A 25554-nucleotide genomic window follows, 5' to 3' on the forward strand; every position below is an offset into this window, starting at 1 on the left:
GTGTGCAAACCTGGTGGCCAACTACAAGAAACGTCTGACCTCTGTGATTGCCAACAAGGGTTTTGCCACCAAGTACTAAGTCATGTTTTGCAGAGGGGTCAAATACTTATTTCCCTCATTAAAATGCTAATCAATTTATAACATTTTTGACATGCGTTTTTCTGGATTTTGTTGTTGTTATTCTGTCTCTCACTGTTCAAATAAACCTACCATTAAAATTATAGACTGATCATGTCTTTGTCAGTGGGCAAACGTACAAAAACAGCAGGGGATCAAATACTTTTTTCCCTCACTGTACATCGTTAAAACACTTGTAAGCCTAAGTTCCCTCGCTATCGGGAAACCTGGCCTATGCCAAGTGTTCCTTCAGAGGTGAATGGGGCTGGGTAACTTCTATCCAGAGTATATTTTCTACCACACCTTACTGTTGTTAACTCATCTGCCCTGTGCTCATGCCCAGAGGGTGGCGCTGTGGTGGAGGCAGCCCAACAGACTCTACACTACACCCTGGCCAACCAGGCTGTCCAGCAGGTCCAGATCCACCGCATAGGAGAGGATGGACAGGTGCAAGTGGTGAGTGTCACTGTCTCCCCCCTCTGTCTGCGTCTCCTCTCTCCTTCCATCGCGCTCTCTCTCTCTCCTTCCTGCCCTACTACCCAATTTCTCTGATAATCTCTCTCATCCTCTTTCGCTTTCCTCTCAATCTCTAACCGGACCTATTTCTTTCTTGGGCCTCGTAGCTCTCTTCTTTTTCTCTCTTTCTCCTCTCGTGATCCCGCTTTCATTTCTATCTGTCACTCTTTTCCCCTCTCCTCTTTTGCACTACCTATCTCTCTGCCTTCTGTCTCGATTCTCTCTGTCTTGTTCTGGTTCTATCACACTCTCCTTCTCTCCACACAAACACACACACACACAACCCTCCTCCAGTTCCTTAGTCATCTGAGAGTCCCAGAGTGAGTCTCTTATCTATGTTGTGTGGGTAGATCACCTCACCCTACTACACTGAGACTGTCCACCGCTCCACAGGAAGACAGTGTGTCAATGTAGCAGAGTTCCATCATGCTCAGGGATTTGATTGGACAACCTTATACAGCTGTAGGGGTCAGAGGTCACACTCAGGCCCACTACATCACTATGGGTGGGTGGGCCAACAGGAAGTAACCTGTGTCTGATCACTTCCTGTTCCCTGTGCATCTTCATGGAGTCACACTGTGGCACTATTCCAATGTCCACACTATTACTTAGAAAGAAGAAATGTGCTTTGACCTTTCAGTGTTAATGAGGTAAAGGACCTACAAGTAAATCTTATGTATGCCATTCAAATGTGTTGAAGCCCAACTAAGGAGCAAGTACTGTACTACTCCGAGATCTCACCTCTTCCACCGGGCTGGAATGTGTTATTGAGTGAAGCAGCAGCTTGTGCTATCATGCCAACTCTGTGTTACTTATTGTCATGCCAAATTGGGGGAAAATTATGTTTATAAGCTATTTGAAGATTGCTGTGAGGCCAGTCAGACTGTTTGGCTTGACAATGACAGCCAAATAGTTGGCAAGAGCACAAACAGATCTGGGACCAGGCTAGCAGGTTGACTCTGTCGTAAATGTTTATACGTGGTATAGAGGCAGAGAGCATTACTGGAAATACTGCTAATATTATATTCTCTGTCAGGTCCGTGCCCCGTGCACACTAAAACGCTTTCTGGAACCGGTTTCTCAAAAATGGACGAGTGTAGTAATGCATAAAAAGACAGGCTAAGAACAGACTAATGCTGGAATTCCACCCTTGCCGACCAAAAAAAAAAAAGTAAACAATCATTATTTGTGTTTCAAATGAAAAGTCCAGTTTAGTTGTGAGTCAAAATCCAATGAAAATGCAACATTACACCATTGTCAGACTTTTCGATTGATCTTCCTGGTAAACTTCTACTCTGCTTTTATTCAAAGCTGATCAGTCCCTCGTGTTATTAAAGAGGAAGAGGGAGGAGAGGAAGTGGTATTAGTGAGTAGACCTGGGTTCAAATACTATTTTAACTAATTTAAATACTCAATCTGTTTATAATTGAGCTTGCCTGGCTTAATGGACAAATGTAATAGATGGGCTTTTAAGTTTTAGGACTATCTGGCACTCCAGGCAGGCTAGAGCAAACGTTCAAAGTACATTTTTGAAAGATTTAAAATGGCATCGGACTCCAGTCCTCGAGTACCCCCAATAGCACACATTTTTGTTGTTACCTCTGACAAACTCAACTGATTCAACTAATCAAGGGCTTGATGATTAGTTGACAAGTTGAATCTGGTGTGCTTGTACAGGGCTACAACAAAAATGTGTGCTGTTGGGGGTACTCGAGGTCGGACTGGAGTTGGTAAACACTGTTCTAGAGTATTAGCGGGTGCATCCGAGCCTAAAATATACGAGTGCTGCTAATGCAGTTGAGGAAATGTAAAGCATATGATCTGTCAGGCAGCGACTGCAGCGGGGCTCAGACTAGTGGCTGATGGTGGAGGGGTGAGAGTGGACTCACTAACTGTATGTGTTAACGGTGCCAGAAGAGTAGTGCACATTATAGTACATACACACCTCATATTGTGAGTTCTTTTCTCTTTCTCTTTTTCTTTCTCTTTTTCTTTCTCTTTTTCTTTCTTTCTTTCTTTCTTTCTTTCTTTCTTTCTTTCTTTCTTTCTTTCTTTCTTTCTTTCTTTCTTTCTTTCTTTCTTTCTTTCTTTCTTTCTTTCTTTCTTTCTTTCTTTCTTTCTTTCTTTCTTTCTTTCTTTCTTTCTTTCTTTCTTTCTTTCTTTCTTTCTTTCTTTCTTTCTTTCTTTCTTTCTTTCTTTCTTTCTTTCTTTCTTTCTTTCTTTCTTTCTTTCTTTCTTTCTTTCTTTCTTTCTTTCTTTCTTTCTTTCTTTCTTTCTTTCTTTCTTTCTTTCTTTCTTTCTTTCTTTCTTTCTTTCTTTCTTTCTTTCTTTCTTTCTTTCTTTCTTTCTTTCTTTCTTTCTTTCTTTCTTTCTTTCTTTCTTTCTTTCTTTCTTTCTTTCTTTCTTTCTTTCTTTCTTTCTTTCTTTCTTTCTTTCTTTCTTTCTTTCTTTCTTTCTTTCTTTCTTTCTTTCTTTCTTTCTTTCTTTCTTTCTTTCTTTCTTTCTTTCTTTCTTTCTTTCTTTCTTTCTTTCTTTCTTTCTTTCTTTCTTTCTTTCTTTCTTTCTTTCTTTCTTTCTTTCTTTCTTTCTTTCTTTCTTTCTTTCTTTCTTTCTTTCTTTCTTTCTTTCTTTCTTTCTTTCTTTCTTTCTTTCTTTCTTTCTTTCTTTCTTTCTTTCTTTCTTTCTTTCTTTCTTTCTTTCTTTCTTTCTTTCTTTCTTTCTTTCTTTCTTTCTTTCTTTCTTTCTTTCTTTCTTTCTTTCTTTCTTTCTTTCTTTCTTTCTTTCTTTCTTTCTTTCTTTCTTTCTTTCTTTCTTTCTTCCTTCCTTCCTTCATCTTGTTATCTCTCGCCATTATCAGATCCCTCAGGGACATCTCCACATTGCCCAGGTGCCACAGGGGGAAGAGGTGCAGATCACACAGGACAGTGAGGTAAGTGTTTCTGTCTGTCTGTTTGTCTGTCCGTCCATCTGTTTGTCTGTCTGTCTATCCGGGTATCCCAGTCAGTAAATCGAAATTGCATGGTAATAGTCAGTAATGGTAGCAAGTATTAAAGTCATTAGGCAGGAGTTCACCACAAGCAGATGTTAAGAGTGCTTGTTTAGATCTACTGCGTGCTTATGCATGGGTTATTATACTATTTGTTTCCACATAATACCCAGATGGCCCGTGTCTCTCACCAGACAGCCTTGCATGCACACAATGGATTGGCTCTATAAGAATCTTTCACAAAACCACACCAAGTGTCTGAGAAAGAATTCTCTGCCTCAGCATCATAGTTAAACATTTTGTTTAATAAGATGTGGGGGGAGAGATATTTATTTCAAGGCGCCACTGCGCGTGCACACACACTTGAGTAGACAAACACGTTTGTGTATATTCAAGTTTGTGTGTATATATGAGCGTTCATTTATACACACAAACTTGAATATACACACGCACGCACAAACACACATACACTTGAATACTCACTCAAGCACAAAAGCATGCCTAAACTCACTCACAAACAAATAAATAAACACCTGCACTCATGCAAATAGGGCTGACACACTGACCAGGTATTCTACAGAGGTTCTTAACCAATACAAGCAGGGAGAAGGAGAGAGCGAGAGAGACGGAGGAAGAAAAGCTTGAAAAGCCTTTCTGCTCTTTGTGATTGGATGCCAGAAAAGTATTTTTTTTGTCTCCTTCCCACTGGATGATCTTGTTTGTTTTGGGAGTTCAAAGCTTAGCAACAAAATCCCACTTCTCCTAACTGCCACTCACAGTGTGTGTTTTCATTAGGAATGGGGCCCTCCTCATCAAAGCGATTGGTTTCATCATGTTGGAGAAGGAAATTAGGCTATTTGGGAGAGATTACCATGCTGCCTGTCCATATGGCAGCTCAGACAGCATTGGATATGAATGAAATACAATTAGGAAGGAAAATAGCACAGAGGGAATAAATGGCGCTTATTTGGGCTTGTTTTTCATGTGGTGTTGCCAATGTCAAGTGACTGTGATGCTGTCTGAATTCTCTCTCTCTCTCTCGCTCTCGCTCTCTCTCGCTCTCGCTCTCTCTCTCTCTCTCTCGCTCTCTCTCGCGCTCTCTCTCTCAGGGGAATCTTCAGATCCACCAGGTGCATGTTGGGCAGGATGGACAGGTAAGTCCCTACAGTAACTCTCCCCTCATATTTTACCCCCAAGCTTCATCACGGAAAACATTTAGCAATGGAACATGTGAACTAGTGGTTCTTATTGGACGAGTCCATGTAGCCCATCCCTGTTTCAGGCCGTTTTGTTCTGTTTGGTGCCTAATGAATACGACCCATGGAGGTTTAGTTTAGTTCCCAAATTCTTCATTACTTCTGGGTTACCTCCATGTGCTGGTCCTCCTCTTTCCTGTGGATCCTTCAAACACACATAGAGAGGAGCTACAGTATTTCTCCATCCCTGTTTGGCCTGCCTGTCTGTGTGTCTCGCTCTCTCTCTCAAATGTCTTTCTATCTAATTGTTCCCTTTCTCTCTCTCGGTCTTATGTTTCTCTCTGTCGTACCCTGTTTGCCTCTCTCTCTCTCATGTCTTTCTCTCCTTCCCTCTCTCTCTCACTCTGTCTTACCCAGCCTCTCTCGCCGTCTGTCTCACATGCTTTCTCAACTTCCTGTCAGTCTTTCTCCTCCTCTGTCCATCCCTCCCTTCTCTCTTTGTGGGTAGAGGAAGGGATGGTGTGTATGATACAGAGGGCCCTGTTCTTCCTGTTTCTCTGTTCTTTCCTCTGGGATCAAAGAGAGCCTCCTGATCAAAGCACCAGGGCTGTGTGATGATCACAGATCACACATCACAGATGGGCGCTGTGCAGACCAGGCATTATTTAATATTCATGATCTCATTGCGATCGTCTAGAAGCCTGGCCGTAGAGGAAGTGGCTCACACTCTTTCTCACGCTCCCTAGACTGTTTTTCTCTGTGAGGATAGGTGCGTGTATGCACAGCACCGATTGTGTGAAGTTTAACTCCTTCTCAGCTTATGAGAACTGTTTTTACTAAACCCAAGCTATTTTTCAGCCAATTAGTTCACCCCTTATTCCAAGGTGCTCTCTGCGTTTGGAAAGGAGCGAGAGTTGGGTAAGGAACTCCAACAGTCCTGGCAACTCCAAACTCTAGATTGGAGTTAATGGCCCTAGGGGTGCCAATGGTACTTTCCACAAATGGTAGTTTATCAGTTATCAACCTATATTCAACTCCAGCTGTTCTCAGTATCTCCATAACTCCTTGAACTCAGTGATATTAAAATGAGTGCGAGTTAAAAATCTAGCCTGGATGCCAGTCTGTTTCTGCTCTTTTGCCAACTCCTTATGGAATTATTATTCCAAACATGTTGTTGACTTTGACAATGGAGAAGGCAAAAGCACTAACAGATCTGGGACCAGGCTAGCTTGGATCAGAGTTATTGGAGCCATTTGTCTGTTCTAGTCAGGGCCTCAGTGTGAGTCTCTTTAATGACACCTGTGTGATAGTGTGTGTGTGTGTGTGGCATGGTTTTGGTTTATATTAGATCTGCATTTCAAGCATTCATTGTTTTTTATATTATTATTTTCCGGTTGCACATGTGTTCTCATTTCCACAGATTGAGGTATTCGTCCCTTACCCCTTACAGAAACACACTCTTGCACGCATACACACAAACACACACAGACGGAGACACACATACACACTGAGACGGAGACACACACACACATGGAGACACACACACACACTGAGACGGAGACACAAACACACACATCCTCAGATGAACCGGTCGTTGAGTCCGGTGGGCGTGACGGCACAGCAGCATTCCGGACTGTTTCTCTTTTGTATCTTGGCTCCGGTTACGACTCTGTTCTTGTTCTGAATTTGAAGCCGCCTTAACCCAAGTTCTACAGTAGTTGTACAACCCTGTTTCCGATGTTATTCAGCAATAACGTGTTGTTAACTCTTAGGCTTTCTGCCAGTACGTCTCACTTGTCAGGTTAGGGCTGGTTCCTCATCGGTTTGACTATCAAATGCGCGCACACACACACACACTCACACACCAACCATCGCGGCATGTAGCCTAGTGGTTAAGAGCATTGGGCCAGTAACCGAAAGGTCGCTGGTTCGAATCCCCGAGCTGGCAAGGTGGAAAAATCTGTAGTTCTGCCCTTGAGCAAGGCAGTTAACCCCCAACAACAACTGCTCCCCGGGCCCTGATGACGTGGACGTCGATTTAAGTCAGCCCCCCACCTCTCTGATTGAGGGGTTGGGTTAAATGCATAAGACACATTTCGGTTGAGTGCATTCTGTTGTGCAGTTGACTAGGTATCCCCCTTTCCCACCCACCCACCCACCGCAACACACTCCTCTGTTAGCCTGATGTAAAACACCAACTACTGCCATTAACACTAGCTCCTGCCACACTGTGTAAACATTTGACTAAGTCCCACTGAAGAGCAGAGTGTGTCTTAGATCTAATTGTCCCTCACAGTGCCAGAGTGTCGCTGATGCAGTGTCTCAAATGGCGCTCTATCCCCTATTTTATAGAGTACTACTAGTGCACTACATAGGGAATAGGGTGCCATTTGGGACGCACCCTCCCTAGCTGTGTATAGGGACTTAATGAGGCAGGACCTCTATCCCCCTGGCAGAGCATGAGAACCTTGTCCAATAAAGACCCACTCTTTTATTTTCCCGCTTAACTTTATAGCTCGTATTTTGATTGTGTCTGTAAAATGATATGAGGCCAGCGCCAAAACAAACACACACTGACGACTTCTTCTAACCTTGTGTTCCAGGTCTGGCTTTTCACACACACACACACACACACACAGTGACTCAAGGGTATCTTCCCCTCCTTGCTAGTGTGTTTTCCCAGGGAGTGAGACAGGAATAGCACTAGCTGACTCAGACTGACAGTGTTGTTCTCAAATGAGCCTGGTGTGTTTTTATGTGTGACTGATTGCTTTGAACGTTGATGCAACCCAGATCAGATTAAAGGAAGGACACACACACACGGAGAAAGGCACAGAGGAACGGAGCGTGAAGTTGTTTCACTTCTGACTTATGAGTCACTTACTTATAAGTGAAGTCAGATTTCTCAGAATAACTCGATTTGATCGCATCCCGGATTGTGTTCTGTTCATTGTGCGTCGGTAATGAGGATTGCTCTAACATGGTGAGAGCACAGCACACATTGTCAAAAGACCATAGAGAAATGTCATTGTCCAATTTGCAGCCTGTCCATTTGGGTCTGCGCATGAATCTACAAGGCCTGTTTCTGAGTACGTAGGCTACAGCTACACTTAGTCTCTGTGTGATGTCATTGTTCCTCCAGCGCAGTGGGATACTGCTCACTCATGCTTTGTTAGTATAGCCTATATCACACTGCTGGAAGGCCTCCACATTTCCTCCCTCCCCCCGATGCTCCCTCTCTCTCTTATCCGGGGCTCTCCTCGTCCCTCTCTCCCTCCCTCGCTTTTTTCATCTCCTTCTGTTATAGATAGACTGGCCCTATCAGGCAGCAGGGTGCTTCCCTCTGCAATGCTCACTTCCTCTTGTCACAGCTGCAGACTGCTGCCCCCTGAGGCCCCCTAGTGACGGGGTGGTTGGTGAGTGTGCGAGGGTGGTGTGTGTGTCCGGGGGTGGGAGGGTGGGTGGTGGCGGGGATGCTATGTTTCATGTGGTGACTGGTGTTTCTGTGGCGGTGGGATCCACTGTGGTCGTTTAGGACATTGTGGCTTGTGTAAGGGGCGTGTATTCTTGGTCCAGACAGAGCAGTTATATTATAGGGCTGTCTCATTGCAGTGTTGTATGTGTTGCATACTGGGGGTTGTGACTCCCTGTCAGTGGTCTGCGGGCTAGTTGATTGGTGAGGGTGGAAGAAGGGCTCTGGGGTTAAAGGGGAACAGAGAGAGGGGAAGACTGCGATAAGAATGTTTTAGCCAAACAGAAAGAGTTAAAAAAGCTGAGAGGGGTGCAGACTGACCCCCTGTCTGCTCCCTCCTTGCCCTCTACCCTTCTGTGACGGTACAAAGATTTACAGTGGCTTGCGAAAGTATTCACCCCCCTTGGCATTTTTGCTATTTTGTTGCCTTACATCCTGGAATTAAAATGGATTTTTGGGGGGTTTGTATCATTTGATTTACACAACATGCCTACCACTTTGAAGATGCAAAATATTTTTTCTTGTGAAACAAACAAGACAAAAAAAACTGGAAACTTGAGCGTGCATCACTGTTCACCCCCCCCAAAGTCAATACTTTGTAGAGCCACCTTTTGCAGCAATTACAGCTGCAAGTCTCTTGGGTATGTCTCTATAAGCTTGGCACATCTAGCCACTGGGATTTGTGCCCATTCTTCAAGGCAAAACTGCTCCAGCTCCTTCAAGTTGAATGACTTCCGCTGGTGTACAGCAATCTTTAAGTCATACCACAGATTCTCAATTGGATTGAGGTCTGGGCTTTGACTAGGCCATTCCAAGACATTTAAATGTTTTCCCTTTAAATTTCACAACATATACCCAATACACACAAAACTAGTAAGGAATGGGATTTAAGAATGTGTACACAAGCAATGACAGAGCGGCATGGACTAAGATACAGTAGAATATTATAGAATTGAATGCAGTATATACATATGAGATGAGTGGTGCAAGATATGTAAACATTATTAAGGTGACTGTAAACATTATTAAAGTGACTAGTGTTCCATTTCTTAAAGTGGCCAGTGATTTCAATAGGCAGCAGCAGCCTCTAATGTGCTAGTGATGGCTATTTAACAGTCTGATGGCCTTGAGATAGAAGCTGTTTTTCATTCTCTCGGTCCCAGCTTTGATGCACCTGTACTGACCTCGCCTTCTGGATGATAGCGGGGTGAACAGGCAGTGGCTCAGGTGGTTGATGTCCTTGATGATCTTTTTGGCCTTCCTGTGACATCGGGTGTTGTATGTGTCTTGGAGGGCGGGTAGTTTGCCCCCGGGGAATCTCCCACATGCCTTTTGGCGAACACCAAACGTGTTTGCTTATTTTGTTCTTTAAGCAATGGCTTTTTTCTGGTCACTCTTCCATAAAGCCCAGCTCTGTGGAGTGTATGGCTTAAAGTGGTCCTATGGACAGATACTCCAATCTCTGCTGTGGAGTTTTGCAGCTCCTTCGGGGTTATCTTTGGTCTCTTTGTTGCCTCTGATTAATGCCCTCCTTGCCTGGTCCGTGAGTTTTGGTGGGCTGCCCTCTCTTGGCAGGTTTGTTGTGGTGCCATATTCTTTCAATTTTTTAATAATGGATTTAATGGTGCTCCGTGGAATGTTCAAAGTTTTGGATATTTTTTCATAACCCAACCCTGACCTGTTTGGAGAGCTCCTTGGTCTTCATGGTGCCGCTTGCTTGGTGGTGCCCCTTGCTTAGTGGTGTTGCAGACTCTGGGGCCTTTCAGAACAGGTGTATATATACTGAGATCATGTGACAGATCATGTGACACTTAGATTGCACACAGGTGGACTTTATTTAACTAATTATGTGACTTCTGAAGGTAATTGGTTGCACCAGATCTTATTTGGGGGCTTCATAGCAAAGGGGGTGAATACATATACACGCACCATTTTTCCGTTATTTATTTTGTAGAACTTTTTGAAAGAAGTTAATTTTTTCATTTCACTTCACCAATTTGGACTATTTTGTGTATGTCCATTACATGAAATCCAAATAAAAATCAATTTTAAATTACAGGTTGTAATGCAACAAAATAGGAAAAACGCCAATGGAGATGAATACTTTTGCAAGGCACTGTACTGCTTGCTAAGAGACAGCGGCATGGTATATCACTCACTGTGTGTTTGTGTGTGTGTCGTCGGTCGGTCTGTGCGCTTGTATGTGTGTGTAACCCTCATATTGCTGTTGAGGTATGGGCAGGGCTGGATGATGGATCCAAAGCACCTGCCACCTGGCTGTCCCATAAAAGCTCTTTCATGCTGCTGGAAGAGCAGGCTGGCCTGTGAAACCATAAAGAGCTACACTTTTACTGCACTCCTCCTCAGCTCTCCTCAGCCCCCCTTAAACCTCTTATCTGCTCCCCCCTGTCCTCTCTGCTGGGATCTAACCCATGCCCTGATGACCGACTGGAGGATTCAGAGATAAAAAGGAAAGGCTGATGAGAGGGAGAGAAATTCTGGAAATGATGTTCATGCCGACACTGAGGGGAAATTGAGAGGCAGGCAGAACTCTGTGTCATTCATGCACACACACAGCTAGACACGTACACAAACACACGATACCCAATGCCGGTGTGGCACTCCTCACACACACATAAAAGGAGTGACAGGACGTGCACCTGCTAAATGAATATATATATATATATATATATATATATATATGGTCATAGATGTATACATTCCTTAAGTGATACTGAGGTAACCCACTTGGTGCTCAGGCAGGAGGAAGTGGCTTTGAACCCCCCCACATCCTCTCTCCCCATCTTTTGCTCTCCCCCCTTCCATGCAACCTCCGGTAGAGACTCGGGCCAGGCCTCATCCTGTCAGGCAGATGTGGCGTAACACCTGGAACGTTCTGACGTTGTGCTCTTGTGGATCAGCAGTGTGGGAACCGGGTCAGGGAACTGAGTGGTCCCTGCCAGGACGGACGACTGTGTGTCCTGGAGTCTGTCCAGAAACCCAGTCCCCTCTCACTTCCCCAGGCCCGTCTATCAGTCAGGGGCTTTAATCACTAGAGAGGAGTGGAAGGGAAAGAAAGAGAGAGGGAGAAGTGGATGGGAGGGAGGGGGTGAGGGAAAGAAAGGTAAGTAGCGGGGAAGAAGGAGAGTAATGGAGATGCAGAGTAAGTGATGGGGAGGATGGGACAGGTAGAGTTAGAGTGACAAGGAAAGGAACAAGTAGGGGTAGAAATGGAGGTACAGAGTATGTGAGAGAGCGAGAGGGCGGATGGGACAGGTAGAGGGACTAGAGGGACAAGGAGAGGTAGAGGGATGAGAAAAGGGGAAACAGCACCATACTGTAGTATGGCTGTTTGGAGCTCCGCTCTCTCTGCTTCTAACACTGGAGTTCTGGGCTGGACTGCACTTAGTTCATTGCCCAGAGAATATAAGAAAAGCACCAGGAGATTGCACTCGAACTAGTAAATGCCATTGGCAGCGTGGAGTGTGTGTGTGACACTGACCATACCAATCACTCATTGGTAGTTCTATTTATCGTTAAGGTAATTTATCGCAAAATTGATGTTTGTCCAGCTCTACTGTTACTGATGTCTAACACACAGAGCAGATGCTGGGGTGTTCTACAGGGTTAAGAACATAAGACACTCCGGATCGAACCGCTGGACCACAGCCTGAATTGTTATTTAATCTTCCTATTTCTCCCTGTCCAAGAATGTGGGAGGGAGGGAGGGAGTAAATTACATCCATAAGGGGAGGGGAAGAGAGAGTTGCATACTTGGAAACAGTGTAATGTACATACAGAGAGATGTATGTTTTATATCCATGTTTGTGTAATGCATGTTAGCGGTGTAGGATTTAAAGCTTGTGCTATTAAAGAGGTTCCCCTTTCAAAAGAGCCTTGTTTTAATAGGGAGTCTGCACTGTCTCCAATAGACCTATGTCATTATAGGAGGACGATAAGGGGCTTTCCTCTCAGATCACAGATCACTCTGTAGATATCCGAGATCAAAGATGGAGATCACAGATCGCATGTCAAAATATGTCTGTCTACTGTCTAGTTGGTGTATGCTGTGTTGGTGTTCATATCATGTCCCCAGTAGTGTGTCGTCCCCTGGGCAGATACGATCTGTGGAGCCTGCCCGGCTCCCTGGTAGTGTGTTAACAAGAACCAGATGCCTCTGGTAGCAACTTTACTGTGCCTGGAGCATCACCACCACACCAGACCTCCAGACTCCTGCTGGGTTCAAGCCCACAGCTACCCCAGGAAGATGCACCACAGCAGGGCTTAGAGAGGGATGGAGAGTCTCTAATTACACCCTATTCCCCATTTTTGGGGGTTAATCGTAACTACCACTTAAGTCAAAAATGTTCTCAGTCTCCCATTGACATCAATTCAATCTTAAGTGAAAATGTGACACATAGCTGTCTGTAGGCAAGTAGTGACAGCATGCACAATAATCTGTTTACTTTTGCCACAGCCAGGAGGTAGCATGATAAGCATCGTCGCAAAAAATGAATGTAATCCATGGTACCGATATTAGCAAAGCTGCATTGCAGGCCGAAACCTCCTCAAAAACACTTCTAGTGGGCCACCGTCCCCTAGGTGGTCCACCGCTGCTAAATGAATATAGGGAAAACACTGACTTCAAACTAAGTTTTGTAGCGTCGATACTCGAGAAGAATCTGTCCATGTTTTCTTTCCAGCGAGAATGTCATAATCTTTTGCAGTAATATCAGAAAATTTCAATGCTCTTGATAGTTCCATCAAGCCATCGGTGAGTTTGTTCACAGCTCTGGTAATCAATCTGCGTCTGAGTGCCCAATAGAAGACAAAGCATACAATACAACTTTGTCTATGTTACAGCAAACAACAGACACAGATGTGGCTGTGAGACTGCATGAGGAAATAGTTCCAGTTTTGAGTAACAAAATTCCAGTGACTATTCCAGCAGTATGAAAAAAAACAGCTACCAAACTTAGTTAAGTGTTTTTCAGCTTGCAATGCAGCTTTGCTAACATCGGTACCATGAATTACATGAATTTAGTTTGAAGTCAGTGTTTTCCCTATATTCATTTAGCAGCGGTGGACCACCTAGGGGACGGTGGCCACTGGAAGTGTTTTTGAGGAGGTTTCGGCCTGCAATGCAGCTTTCCTAACATCGGTACCATGAATTACAGCCAGACACAACTCAATTGTGGATTAACTATCTCTTTAAGAATAGACACGGCCAATAGAAACACGTCTCATCCCGTCACGCTTTGATGACACAAGCAATTAAAGATGATCAAGAGGATCTTTTAAAAGGGTCAGTTTCTATATAAATACAGTACCAGTCAAAAGTTTGGACACATGTACTATATATATAGTAAAGACATATAAAAACTATGAAATAACACATTGAATCATGTAGTAACCAAAAAAGTGTTAAGCAAATCAAAATATATTTTATTTGAAATTTTTCAAATAGCCACCTTTTGCCTTGATGACAGCTTTGCACACTCTTGGCATTCTCTCAACCAGCTTCACCTGGAATGCTTTTCCAACAGTCTTGAAGGAGTTCCCACATATGCTGAGCACTTGTTGGATGCTTTTCCTTCACTCTGCCTTCCGACTCATCCCACACCATCTCAGTTGGGTTGATGTCGGGGGATTGTGGAGGCCAGGTCATCTGATGCAGCACTCCATCACTCTCCTTCTTGGTAAAATAGCCCTTACACAGCCTGGAGGTGTGTTGGCTCATTGTCCTGTTGAAAAACAAATGATAGTCCCACTAAGCCCAAACCAGATGGGATGGCATATCGCTGCAGAATGCTGTGGTAGCCATGCTGGTTAAGTGTGCCTTGAATTCTAAATAAATCACAGACAGTGTCACCAGCAAAGCACCCCCACACCATAACACCTCCTCCTCCATGCTTTACGGTGGGAACTACACATGTGGAGATCTCACAAAGACACGGCGGTTTGAACCAAAAATCTCAAATTTGGACCAAAGGATAGATTTCCACCGGTCTAATGTCCATTGCTCGTGTTTCTTGGCCCAAGCAGGTCTCTTCTTTTTATTGGTGTCCTTTAGTAGTGGTTTCCTTGCAGCAATTTGACCATGAAGGCCTAATGTCTCCTTTGAACAGTTGATGTTGAGATGTGTCTGTTACTTGAACTCTGTGAAGCATTTATTTGGGCTGCAATTTCTGAGGCTGGTAACTCTAATGAACTTATCCTCTGCAGCAGAGGTAACTCTGGGTCTTCCATTCCTGTGGCGGTCCTCATGAGAGCCAGTTTCATCATAGCGCTTGATGGTTTTTGCGACTGCACTTGAAGAAACTTCTTGAATTGTTCCGTATTGACTGACCTTCATGTCTTAAAGTAATGATGGACTGTCATTTCTCTTTGCTTATTTGAGCTGTTCTTGCCATAATATGGACTTGGTCTTTTACCAAATAGGGCTATCTTCTGTATACCCCCCTACCTTGTCACAACACAACTGATTGGCTCAAACGCATTAAGAAGGAAAGAAATTCCACAAATTAACTTTTAACAAGGCACACCTGTTAATTGAAATGCATTCCAGGTGACTACCTCATGAAGCTGGTTGAGAGAATGCCAAGAGTGTGCAAAGCTGTCATCAAGGCAAAGGGTGGCTATTTGAAGAATCTCAAATATAAAATATTTGAAACTTTTTTGGTTACTACATGATTCCATATGTGTTATTTCATAGTTTTGATGTCTTCACTATTATTCTACAATGTAAAAATCTGTAAAAATAAAGAAAAACCCTTTAATGAGTAGGTGTGTCCAAACCTTTGACTGGTAGTGTGTGTGTATATATGTGAATATACAGTGAGGGGAAAAAAGTATTTGATCCCCTGCTGATTTTGTACGTTTGCCCACTGACAAAGATATGATCAGTATATAATTTTAATGGTAGGTTTATTTGAACAGTGAGAGACGGAATAACAACAAAAAAATCCAGAAAAACGCATGTCAAAAATGTTATAAATTGATTTGCATTTTAATGAGGGAAATAAGTATTTGACCCCTCTGCAAAACATGACTTATTACTTGGTGGCAAAACCCTTGTTGGCAATCACAGAGGTCAGACGTTTCTTGTTAGTTGGCCACCAGGTTTGCACACATCTCAGGAGAGATTTTGTCCCACTCCTCTTTGCAGATCTTCTCCAAGTCATTAAGGTTTCGAGGCTGACGTTTGGCAACTCGAACCTTCAGCTCCCTCCACAGATTTTCTATGGGATTAAGGTCTGGAGACTGGCTAGGCCACTCCAGGACCTTAATGTGCCTCTTCTTGAGCCACTCCTTTGTTGCCTTGGCCGTGTGTTTTGGGTCATTGTCATGCTGGAATACCCATCTACGACCCATTTTCAATGCCCTGGCTGAGGGAAGGAGGTTCTCACCCAAGATTTGACGGTACATGGCCCCGTCCATCGTCCCTTTGATGCGGTGAAGTTGTCCTGTCCCCTTAGCAGAAAAACACCCCCAAAGCATAATGTTTCCACCTCCATGTTTGACGGTGGGGATGGTGTTCTTGGGGTCATAGGCAGCATTCCTCCTCCTCCAAACACGGCGAGTTGAGTTGATGCCAAAGAGCTCGATTTTGGTCTCATCTGACCACAACACTTTCACCCAGTTCTCCTCTGCCAATGAACATCTGAATGATTCAAACTTCAGACGAGCCTGTATATGTGCTTTCTTGAGTAGGGGGACCTTGCGGGCGCTGCAGGATTTCAGTCCTTCACGGCGTAGTGTGTTACCAATTGTTTTCTTGGTGACTATGGTCCCAGCTGCCTTGAGATCATTGACAAGATCCTCCCGTGTAGTTCTGGGCTGATTCCTCACCGTTCTCATGATCATTGCAACTCCACGAGGTGAGATCTTGCATGGAGCCCCAGGCCAAGGGAGATTGACAGTTCTTTTGTGTTTCTTCCATTTGCGAATAATCGCACCAACTGTTGTCACCTTCTCACCAAGCTGCTTGGCGATGGTCTTGTAGCCCATTCCTGCCTTGTGTAGGTCTACAATCTTGGCCCTGACATCCTTGGAGAGCTCTTTGGTCTTGGCCATGGTGGAGAGTTTGGAATCTGATTGATTGATTGCTCCTGTGGACAGGTTTCTTTTATACAGGTAACAAGCTGAGATTAGGAGCACTCCTTTTAAGAGTGTGCTCCTAATCTCAGCTCATTACCTGTATAAAAGACACCTGGGAGCCAGAAATCTTTCTGATTGAGAGGGGGTCAAATACTTATTTCCCTCATTTAAAATGCAAATCAATTTATAACATTTTTGACGTTATTCTGTCTCTCACTGTTCAAATAAACCTACCATTAAAATTATAGACTGATCATTTCTTTGTCAGTGGGCAAACATACAAAATCAGCAGGGGATCAAATACTTTTTTCCCTCACTGTATATATACAGTTGAAGTCGGAAGTTTACATACACCTTAGCCAAATACATTTAAACTCAGTTTTTCACAATTCCTGACATTTAATCCTGGTAAAGATTCCCTGTCTTAGGTCAGTTAGGATCACCACTTTATTTTAAGATTGTGAGATGTCAGAATAATAGTAAAGAGAATGATTTATTTTCTGCTTTTATTTATTTCATCACATTCCCAGTGGGTCAGAAGTTTACATACACTCAATTCGTTTTTTGTAGCATTGCCTTTAAATTGTTTAACTTGGGTCAAACGTTTCGGGTAGCCTTCCACAAGCTTCCCACAATAAATTGGGTGAATTTTGGCCCATTCCTCCTGACAGAGCTGGTGTAACTGAGTCAGGTTTTTAGGCCTCCTTGCTCGCACTCACTTTTTCAGTTCTGCCCACAAATGTTCTATAGGATTGAGGTCAGGGCTTTGTAATGGCCACTCCAATACCTTGACTTTGTTGTCCTTAAGCCATTTTGCCACAACTTTGGAAGTATGCTTGGGGTCATTGTCCATTTGGAAGACCCATTTGCGACCAAGCTTTAACTTCCCGACTGATGTCTTGAGATGTTGCTTCAATATATCCACATCATTTTCCTTCCTCATGATGCCATCTATTTTGTGAAGGGCACCAGACCCTCCTGCATCAAAGCACCCCCACAGCATGATGCTGTCACCCCCGTGCTTCACGGTTGGGATGGTGTTCTTCGGCTTGCAAGAACCCCCTTTTTCCTCCAAACATAACGAAGTTCATTATGGCCAAACAGTTCTATTTTTGTTTAATCAGACCAGAGGACATTCCTCCAAAAAGTACGATCTTTGTCCCCATTTGCAGTTGCAAACTGTAGTCTGGCTTTTTTATGGCGGTTTTGGAGCAGTGGCTTCTTCCTTGCTGAGTGGCCTTTCAGGTTATGTCGATGTAGGACTTGTTTTACTGTGGATATAGATACTTTTGTACCTGTTTCCTCCAGCATCTTCACAAGGTCCTTTGCTGTTGTTCTGGGATTGAGTTGCACTTTTCGCACCAAAGTACATTCATATCTAGGAGACAGAACGCGTCTCCTTCCTGAGAGGTATGACGGCTGCGTGGTCCCATGGTGTTTATACTTGCGTACTATTGTTTGTGCAGATGAACGTGGTACCTTCAGGCTTGTGGAGGTCTACCATTTTTTTTCTGAGGTCTTGGCTGATTTCTTTTGGTTTTCCCATGATGTCAAGCAAAGAGGCAATGAGTTTGAAGGTAGGCCTTGAAATACATCCACAGGTACACCTCCAATTGACTAAAATGATGTCAATTAGCCTATCAGAAGCTTCTAAAGCCATGACATCATTTCCTCGAATTTTCGAAGCTGTTTAAAGGCACAGTCAACTTAGTGTATGTTAACTTCTGACCCACTGGAATTGTGATACAGTGAATTATAAGTGAAATAGTCTGTAAACAATTGTTGGAAAAATTACTTGAGTCATGCACAAAGTAGATGTCCTAACCGACTTTGTTAACAAGAAATTTGTGGAGTGGTTGAAAAACAAGTTTTATTGACACCAACCTAAGTGTATGTAAACTTCTGACTTCAACTGTACAGTGTATATAGCCATGTTATTCTTACTCCTTATTGTTTTTCACTGTGAATTTATTCCTCGTGTCAAATTGTATTATTTTTTTATCTTTAACTCTGCATTGTTGGGAAAGGACCCGTAAGTAAGTATTTCACTGTTTAGTCTACACCTGTTGTTTACGAAGCATGTGACAAATAACATTTTATTTGATCTTTTTGTTTCCATTTCTGATGAAGCCTGCTCGTATAAACAGCAGTAAAACACCCTGTATGATGGATAAAGATTATTTACACCTGTACATAAGCCAGAGATGATCTTTCATGGAAGACATGAAAACCCAGCGGTGACAGTTGTATCATGGGCCATGTGGGCTGCGTGTGAAAAGCACAGAGGCGAGTGTGTGGTCGCTCCCTGTTGGGCTCCCTCAGTTGGTTGGCGGGAGGTCAGGATGATTTTTTGCTCACTGTTTTACAGCGTGTGTACAGTGGGGAAAAAAAGTATTTAGTCAGCCACCAATTGTGGCCTGTAATTTTCATCATAGGTACACGTCAACTATGACAGACAAAATGAGCGAAAAAAATCCAAAAAATCACATTGTAGGATTTTTAATGAATTTATTTGCAAATTATGGTGGAAAATAAGTATTTGGTCAATAACAAAAGTTTCTCAATACTTTGTTATATACCCTTTGTTGGCAATGACACAGGTCAAATGTTTTCTGTAAGTCTTCACAAGTTTTTCCACACACTGTTGCTGGTATTTTGGCCCATTCCTCCATGCAGATCTCCTCTAGAGCAGTGATGTTTTGGGGCTGTCGCTGGGCAACACAGACTTTCAACTCCCTCCAACGATTTTCTATGGGGTTGAGATCTGAAGACTGGCTAGGCCACTCCAGGACCTTGAAATGCTTCTTACGAAGCCACTCCTTCGTTGCCCGGGCGGTGTGTTTGGGATCATTGTCATGCTGAAAGACCCAGCCACGTTTCATCTTCAATGCCCTTGCTGATGGAAGGAGGTTTTCACTCAAAATCTCACGATACATGGCCCCATTAATTATTTCCTTTACACGGATCAGTCGTCCTGGTCCCTTTGCAGAAAAACAGCCCCAAAGCATGATGTTTCCACCCCCATGCTTCACAGTAGGAATGGTGTTCTTTGGATGCAACTCAGCATTCTTTGTCCTCCAAACACGACTGAGTTGAGTTTTTACCAAAAAGTTATATTTTGGTTTCATATGACATTCTCCCAATCCTCTTCTGGATCATCCAAATGCACTCTAGCAAACTTCAGACGGGCCTGGACATGTACTGGCTTAAGCAGGGGGACACGTCTGGCACTGCAGGATTTGAGTCCCTGGCGGCGTAGTGTGTTACTGATGGTAGGCTTTGTTACTATGGTCCCAGCTCTCTGCAGGTCATTCACTAGGTCCCCCCGTGTGGTTCTGGGATTTTTGCTCACCGTTCTTGTGGTCATTTTGACCCCACGGGGTGAGATCCTGCGTGGAGCCCCAGATCGAGGGAGATTATCAGTGGTCTTGTATATCTTCCATTTCCTAATAATTGCTCCCACAGTTGATTTCTTCAAACCAAGCTGCTTACCTATTGCAGATTCAGTCTTCCCAGCCTGGTGCAGGTCTACAATTTTGTTTCTGGTGTCCTTTAACAGCTCTTTGGTCTTGGCCATAGTGGAGTTTGGAGTGTGACTGTTTGAGGTTGTGGACAGGTGTCTTTTATACTGATAACAAGTTCAAACAGGTGCCATTAATACAGGTAACGAGTGGAGGACAGAGGAGCCTCTTAAAGAAGAAGTTGCAGGTCTGTGAGAGCAAGAAATCTTGCTTGTTTGTAGGTGACCAAATACTTATTTTCCACCATAATTTGCAAATAAATTCATTAAAAATCCTACATTGTGATTTTCTGGAATTTATTTTCTCAATTTGTCTGTCATAGTTGACGTGTACCTATGATGAAAATTACAGGCCTCTCTCATCTTTTTAAGTGGGAGAACTTGCACAATTGGTGGCTGACTAAATACTTTTTTCCCCCACTGTATATCAGGTCTACACGCTCAATCTAAAGAAACAAGCTAATTAGAACCATCATAAAATCATCATTGTGTGTCTCCGAGCAGGAGATGTGACAGAGCGGAAGTCTTTACTCTTGCACAAATATGGGATATACATTTTACAATAAAAATATGTAGTTTGTTTATTTTTATAATGTCTTTATGGAACGGTGCCAACTCTATATCCTAGACACCAACCTGAGCGACCCACCCACATTAGTTGTTGTCATGTGGTGTTGCTACCATGCTGTGTTGTTGTCTTAGGTCTCTCTTTATGTAGTGTTGTGGTGTCTCTTGTCGTGATGTGCGGTTTGTCCTATATTTTTATTTTTAATCCGAGCCTCCATCCCTGCCTCCATCCCCACCTTTTGGTAGGCTGTCATTGTAAATAAGAATTTGTTCTTAAATGACTTGCCTAGTTAAATAAAGGTTAAATAAAATAAAAATAAGAAGTCCTTATCCATTTTATAGGCCTACTGCAAGTAGCCTACACAGCCTTGACAGAAAGGTGAACGCGGTCAGAGCCTGCCTGGCAGGATAGGTCCAAAAGCCAAAGCCCCCGTATGGGTGAGCATAATATACAAGGATTTTCTCAAAGCTGCTAATGAGAACCCTGACGACCTCGGACCTAGCCCGAAGGAATTCCGGTGGAGTACCCCACCCAGGTAGTAGCAGTGCTGGCAACACTGGCTGCAGTAACCCATGGGGAGGGAGTCACACTTGGACAATCAGAGATGGGGCATATTATTGTGGCCCTGGCGGCACAGAATAATCAAACGGTCTGACTGCGCAGAGGTGCTTGGGGAGATGGGTCACAACGGGGGACCAGCGCGTGTGGGTGTTGGGGGGAAGAGGGGTATCCAAGCTCCATCAGCTAGGACTAGATATTAGGTAATCAAATATTCCCATTCCTTCTCAATTTGGCATGCCTTCTTAAACAACCAAACTGTATACGCATTCACACATCAAGTCTTCTCATGAGTTGGGCTCGGGGATGGAACAACTGTTGAACATTTGTGGTTGTGTGTGTGTGTGTGTGTGTGGTGGTGGGGGGGTGTAGGTCGATCTATGGGTGGAAAGGAAGAGTGGGGCAGAGGTGTTTGTTTGGGTGGGGTGAGTAAGTGAGTGTATGCATCTTTTGACAAAAATGTAGAATTCCTACTACATGCTGTTGTTTTTGTAACGTTTAGTTCACGCTTCACGTCTGCTGGTCTGTAGGGCTTCCTGGTTTGAGGTGAATTTCGTCACGAGGGGTTTTATATTTGAGTAGAAAAGGGGGTGTTTCATCATGTGCTCATCTGGGCGTGGCCACTGACTGAGAACAAATCAATATGGAAACAATCATCTCATCTAGAATGCTAAAATCACATTGTTATCTTCACAAAAGTATTATACTTAATAATTTGTTTTATACAACAATTAGATGCAAACCTCATAACTGGGATGTGTACACCCCCAGAGATACAGTTATGTTGTTCCACCGTCTTTAATGACGTTGTTCTTTAAGTCCCCACTGACCAATTCCCACATTATTTTAAGTAGGAATATTGTTTCATTATCCACTTTTGGATGTTCGAGTCTTGGCGGGAAGACTTCCTTTGTCTCACAGGGAAATTCCCTCTCCCAATACTGCATGGCATGGAAAATAACGTTTCTGCAAGGAATTTACCACCGGTCATAAAACTGGCCCCCAGCAGAGGGGGTGTTCAAACCTTTGCCTAGCCGGCATCTTTGATCCTCAGCCCATGAGGGAAAGTCATGACACTGTCGAGGAGTAAAACAAGGTTGTCCACTATCAGCATATCTATTTATTTTGTCCATTGAAATGTTAGCTATTAAAATCAGATCCAACAATAATATCAAGGGGCTAGACATCCAGGGATTAAAAACAAAGGTGTCATTGTACGCTGACGATTCATGTTTTCTTTTAAATCCGCAATTTGGATCCCTGCACAGCCCTAATAGAGGATCTAGATAATTTTTCTAACATCTGGATTAGAACCGAATTTTGATAAATGCACCATATTATGTATTGGAGCTCTTAAAAATACAACATTACATTACCGTTTAGTTTAAAATGCGCCGACGTTGAAATTATAAATAAATGATCTCACCTCAATACATTTTTAATAGAAAGTTTGCCAAATTAGATAAGATTTTGCTACCATGGAAAGAAAAACACCTGTCTATTTCTGATTAATTCATTAGTCATATCCCAGTTTACCTATATACTTATGGCCCTGCCTACACCTAATGACTTGTTTTTTAAATTATATGATAAAAAAATATTCCACTTTATTTGGATCGGCAAGCCAGACAAAGTTTAAACGGAATTCGGAGGGCAAAAATGATTAAATATTAAAGCATTGGACCTCTCATTAAAGGCTTCAATCATACAAAAACTATACTTAAATACAAACTGGTTCTCTAGTAGATTAGTAAGAATGGCTCATCCTGTGTTCAAGAATGGCCTTTTTTCCTTCATTCAGATTACAACCTCTAACTTTCAGTTATCTCCAAAACATCGCTATTTGACCTCCACAATCCCCCGACCTCAACCAAATTGAGATGGTTTGGGATGAGTAGGACCGCAGAGTGAAGGAAAAGCAGCCAACAAGTGCTCAGCATATGTGGGAACTCCTTCAAGACTGTTGGAAAAGCATTCCAGGTGAAGCTGGTTAAGAGAATGCCAAGAGTGTGCAAAGCTGTCATCAAGGCAAAGGGTGGCTATTTGAAGAATCTCAACTATAAAATATATTTTGATTTGTTTAACACTTTTTTGGTTACTACATGATTCCAAATGTGTTATTTCATAGTTTTGATGTCTTCACTATTATTCTACAATGTAGAAAATAGTAAAAAATAAAGAAAAACCCTTGAATGAGTAGGTGTTCTAAAACTTTTGACCAGTATATATATGTGTGTGTGTGTTTGTGTGTCGGAAGTTTACATACACTTAGGTTGGAGTCATTAAAACTTGTTTTTCAACCACTCCACAAATTTCTTGTTAACAAACTATAGTTTTGGCAAGTCAGTTAGGGCATCTACTTTGTGCATGACATATGTAATTTTTCCAACAATTGTTTACGGACAGATTATTTCACTTATAATTCACTGTATCACAATTTCAGTGGGTCAGAAGTTTACATACACTAAGTTGACTGTGCCTTTAAACAGCTTGGAAAATTCCAGAAAATGATGTTATGGCTTTAGAAGCTTCTGATCGGCTAATTGACATCATTTGAGTCAATTGGAGGTATACCTGTGGATGTATTTCAAGGCCTACCTTCAAACTCAGTGCCTCTTTGCTTGCCATCATGGGAAAACCAAAAGAAATCAGCCAAGACCTCAGAAAAAAAATGTAGACCTCCACAAGTCTGGTTCATCCTTGGGAGCAATTTCCAAACGCCTGAAGGTACCACGTTCATCTGTACAAACAATAGTACGCAAGTATAAACACCATGGGACCACGCAGCCATCATACCATTCAGGAAGGAGATGCGTTCTGTCTCTTAGAGATTAACTTACTTTGGTGTAAGTGCAAATCAATCCCAGAACAACAGCAAATGACCTTGTGAAGATGCTGGAGGAAACAGGTACAAAAGTATCTATATCCACAGTAAAACGAGTCCTATATCGACATAACCTGAAAGGCCACTCAGCAAGGAAGAAGCCAGTGATCCAAAACCGCCATAAAAAAGCCAGACTACGGTTTGCAACTGCACATGGGGACAAAGATCGTACTTTTTGGAGAAATGTCTTCTGGTCTGATGAAACAAAAATAGAACTGTTTGAACATAATGACCATTGTTAAGTTTGGAGGTAAAAGGGGGACCTTGCAAGCCGAAGAACACCATCCCAACCGTGAAGCACGGGGGTGGCAGCATCATGCTGTGGGGGTGCTTTGCTGCAGGAGGGTCTGGTGCACTTCACAAAATAGATGGCATCATGAGGAAGGAAAATGATGTGGATATATTGAAGCAACATCTCAAGAAATCAGTCAGGAAGTTAAAGCTTGGTCGCAAATGGGTCTTCCAAATGGACAATGACCCCAAGCATACTTCCAATGTTCTGACAAAATGGCTTAAGGACAACAAAGTCAAGGTATTGGAGTGGCCATCTCAAAGCCCTGACCTCAATCCTATAGAACATTTGTGGGCAGAACTGAAAAAGTGTGTGTGAGCAAGGAGGCCTACAAACATGACTCAGTTACACCAGCTCTGTCAGGAGGAATGGGCCAAAATTCACCCAATTTATTGTGGGAACCTTGTGGAAGGCTACCCGAAACGTTTGACCCAAGTTAAACAATTTAAAGGCAATGCTACCAAACACTAATTGAGTGTATGTAAACTTCTGACCCACTGGGAATGTGATGAAATAAATAAAAGCTGAAATCAATAATTCTCTCTACTATTATTCTGACATTTCACATTCTTAAAATAAAGTGGTGATCCTAACTGACCTAAAACAGGGAATTTGTACTAGGATTAAATGTCAGGAATTGTGAAAAACTGAGTTTAAATGTATTTGGCTAAGGTGTATGTAAACTTCCGACTTCAACTATATATACAGTGGGGGAAAAAAGTATTTAGTCAGCCACCAATTGTGCAAGTTCTCCCACTTAAAAAGATGAGAGAGGCCTGTAATTTTCATCATAGGTACACGTCAACAATGACAGACCAAAATGTGGAGAAAAAAATCCAGAAAATCACATTGTAGTATATTTTATGAAATTATTTGCAAATTATGGTGGACAATAAGTATTTGGTCAATAACAAAAGTTTCTCAATACTTTGTTATATGCCCTTTGTTGGCAATGACACAGGTCAATCGTTTTCTGTAAGTCTTCACAAGGTTTTCACACACTGTTGCTGGTATTTTGGCCCATTCCTCCATGCAGATCTCCTCTAGAGCAGTGATGTTTTGGGGCTGTCGCTGGGCAACACAGACTTTCAACTCCCTCCAAAGATTTTCTATGGGGTTGAGATCTGGAGACTGGCTAGGCCACTCCAGGACCTTGAAATGCTTCTTACGAAGCCACTCATTCGTTGCCCGGGCGGTGTGTTTGGGATCATTGTCATGCTGAAAGACCCAGCCACGTTTCATCTTCAATGCCCTTGCTGATGGAAGGAGGTTTTCACTCAAAATCTCACGATACATGGCCCCATTCATTCTTTCCTTTACACGGATCAGTCGTCCTGGTCCCTTT

General features: G+C 42.9%; 1 protein-coding gene across 2 annotated transcripts in view; it reads left to right on the plus strand.

The window, feature by feature from the left end:
* Positions 1 to 25554, plus strand: part of LOC121532242 (BTG3 associated nuclear protein) — a 64292-nt gene that overhangs the window by 15681 nt on the left and 23057 nt on the right. For both annotated transcript variants that reach the window (XM_041838066.2, XM_041838068.2), the window contains 3 exons: positions 461 to 573; positions 3491 to 3562; positions 4729 to 4773. In XM_041838066.2, the coding sequence (XP_041694000.1) occupies positions 461 to 573; positions 3491 to 3562; positions 4729 to 4773 (230 nt within the window). The remainder of the gene's footprint in view (positions 1 to 460; positions 574 to 3490; positions 3563 to 4728; positions 4774 to 25554) is intronic.

Source organism: Coregonus clupeaformis, chromosome 19 (genome assembly GCF_020615455.1).
Source record: "Coregonus clupeaformis isolate EN_2021a chromosome 19, ASM2061545v1, whole genome shotgun sequence".
NCBI classification, from domain to species: domain Eukaryota; kingdom Metazoa; phylum Chordata; class Actinopteri; order Salmoniformes; family Salmonidae; genus Coregonus; species Coregonus clupeaformis.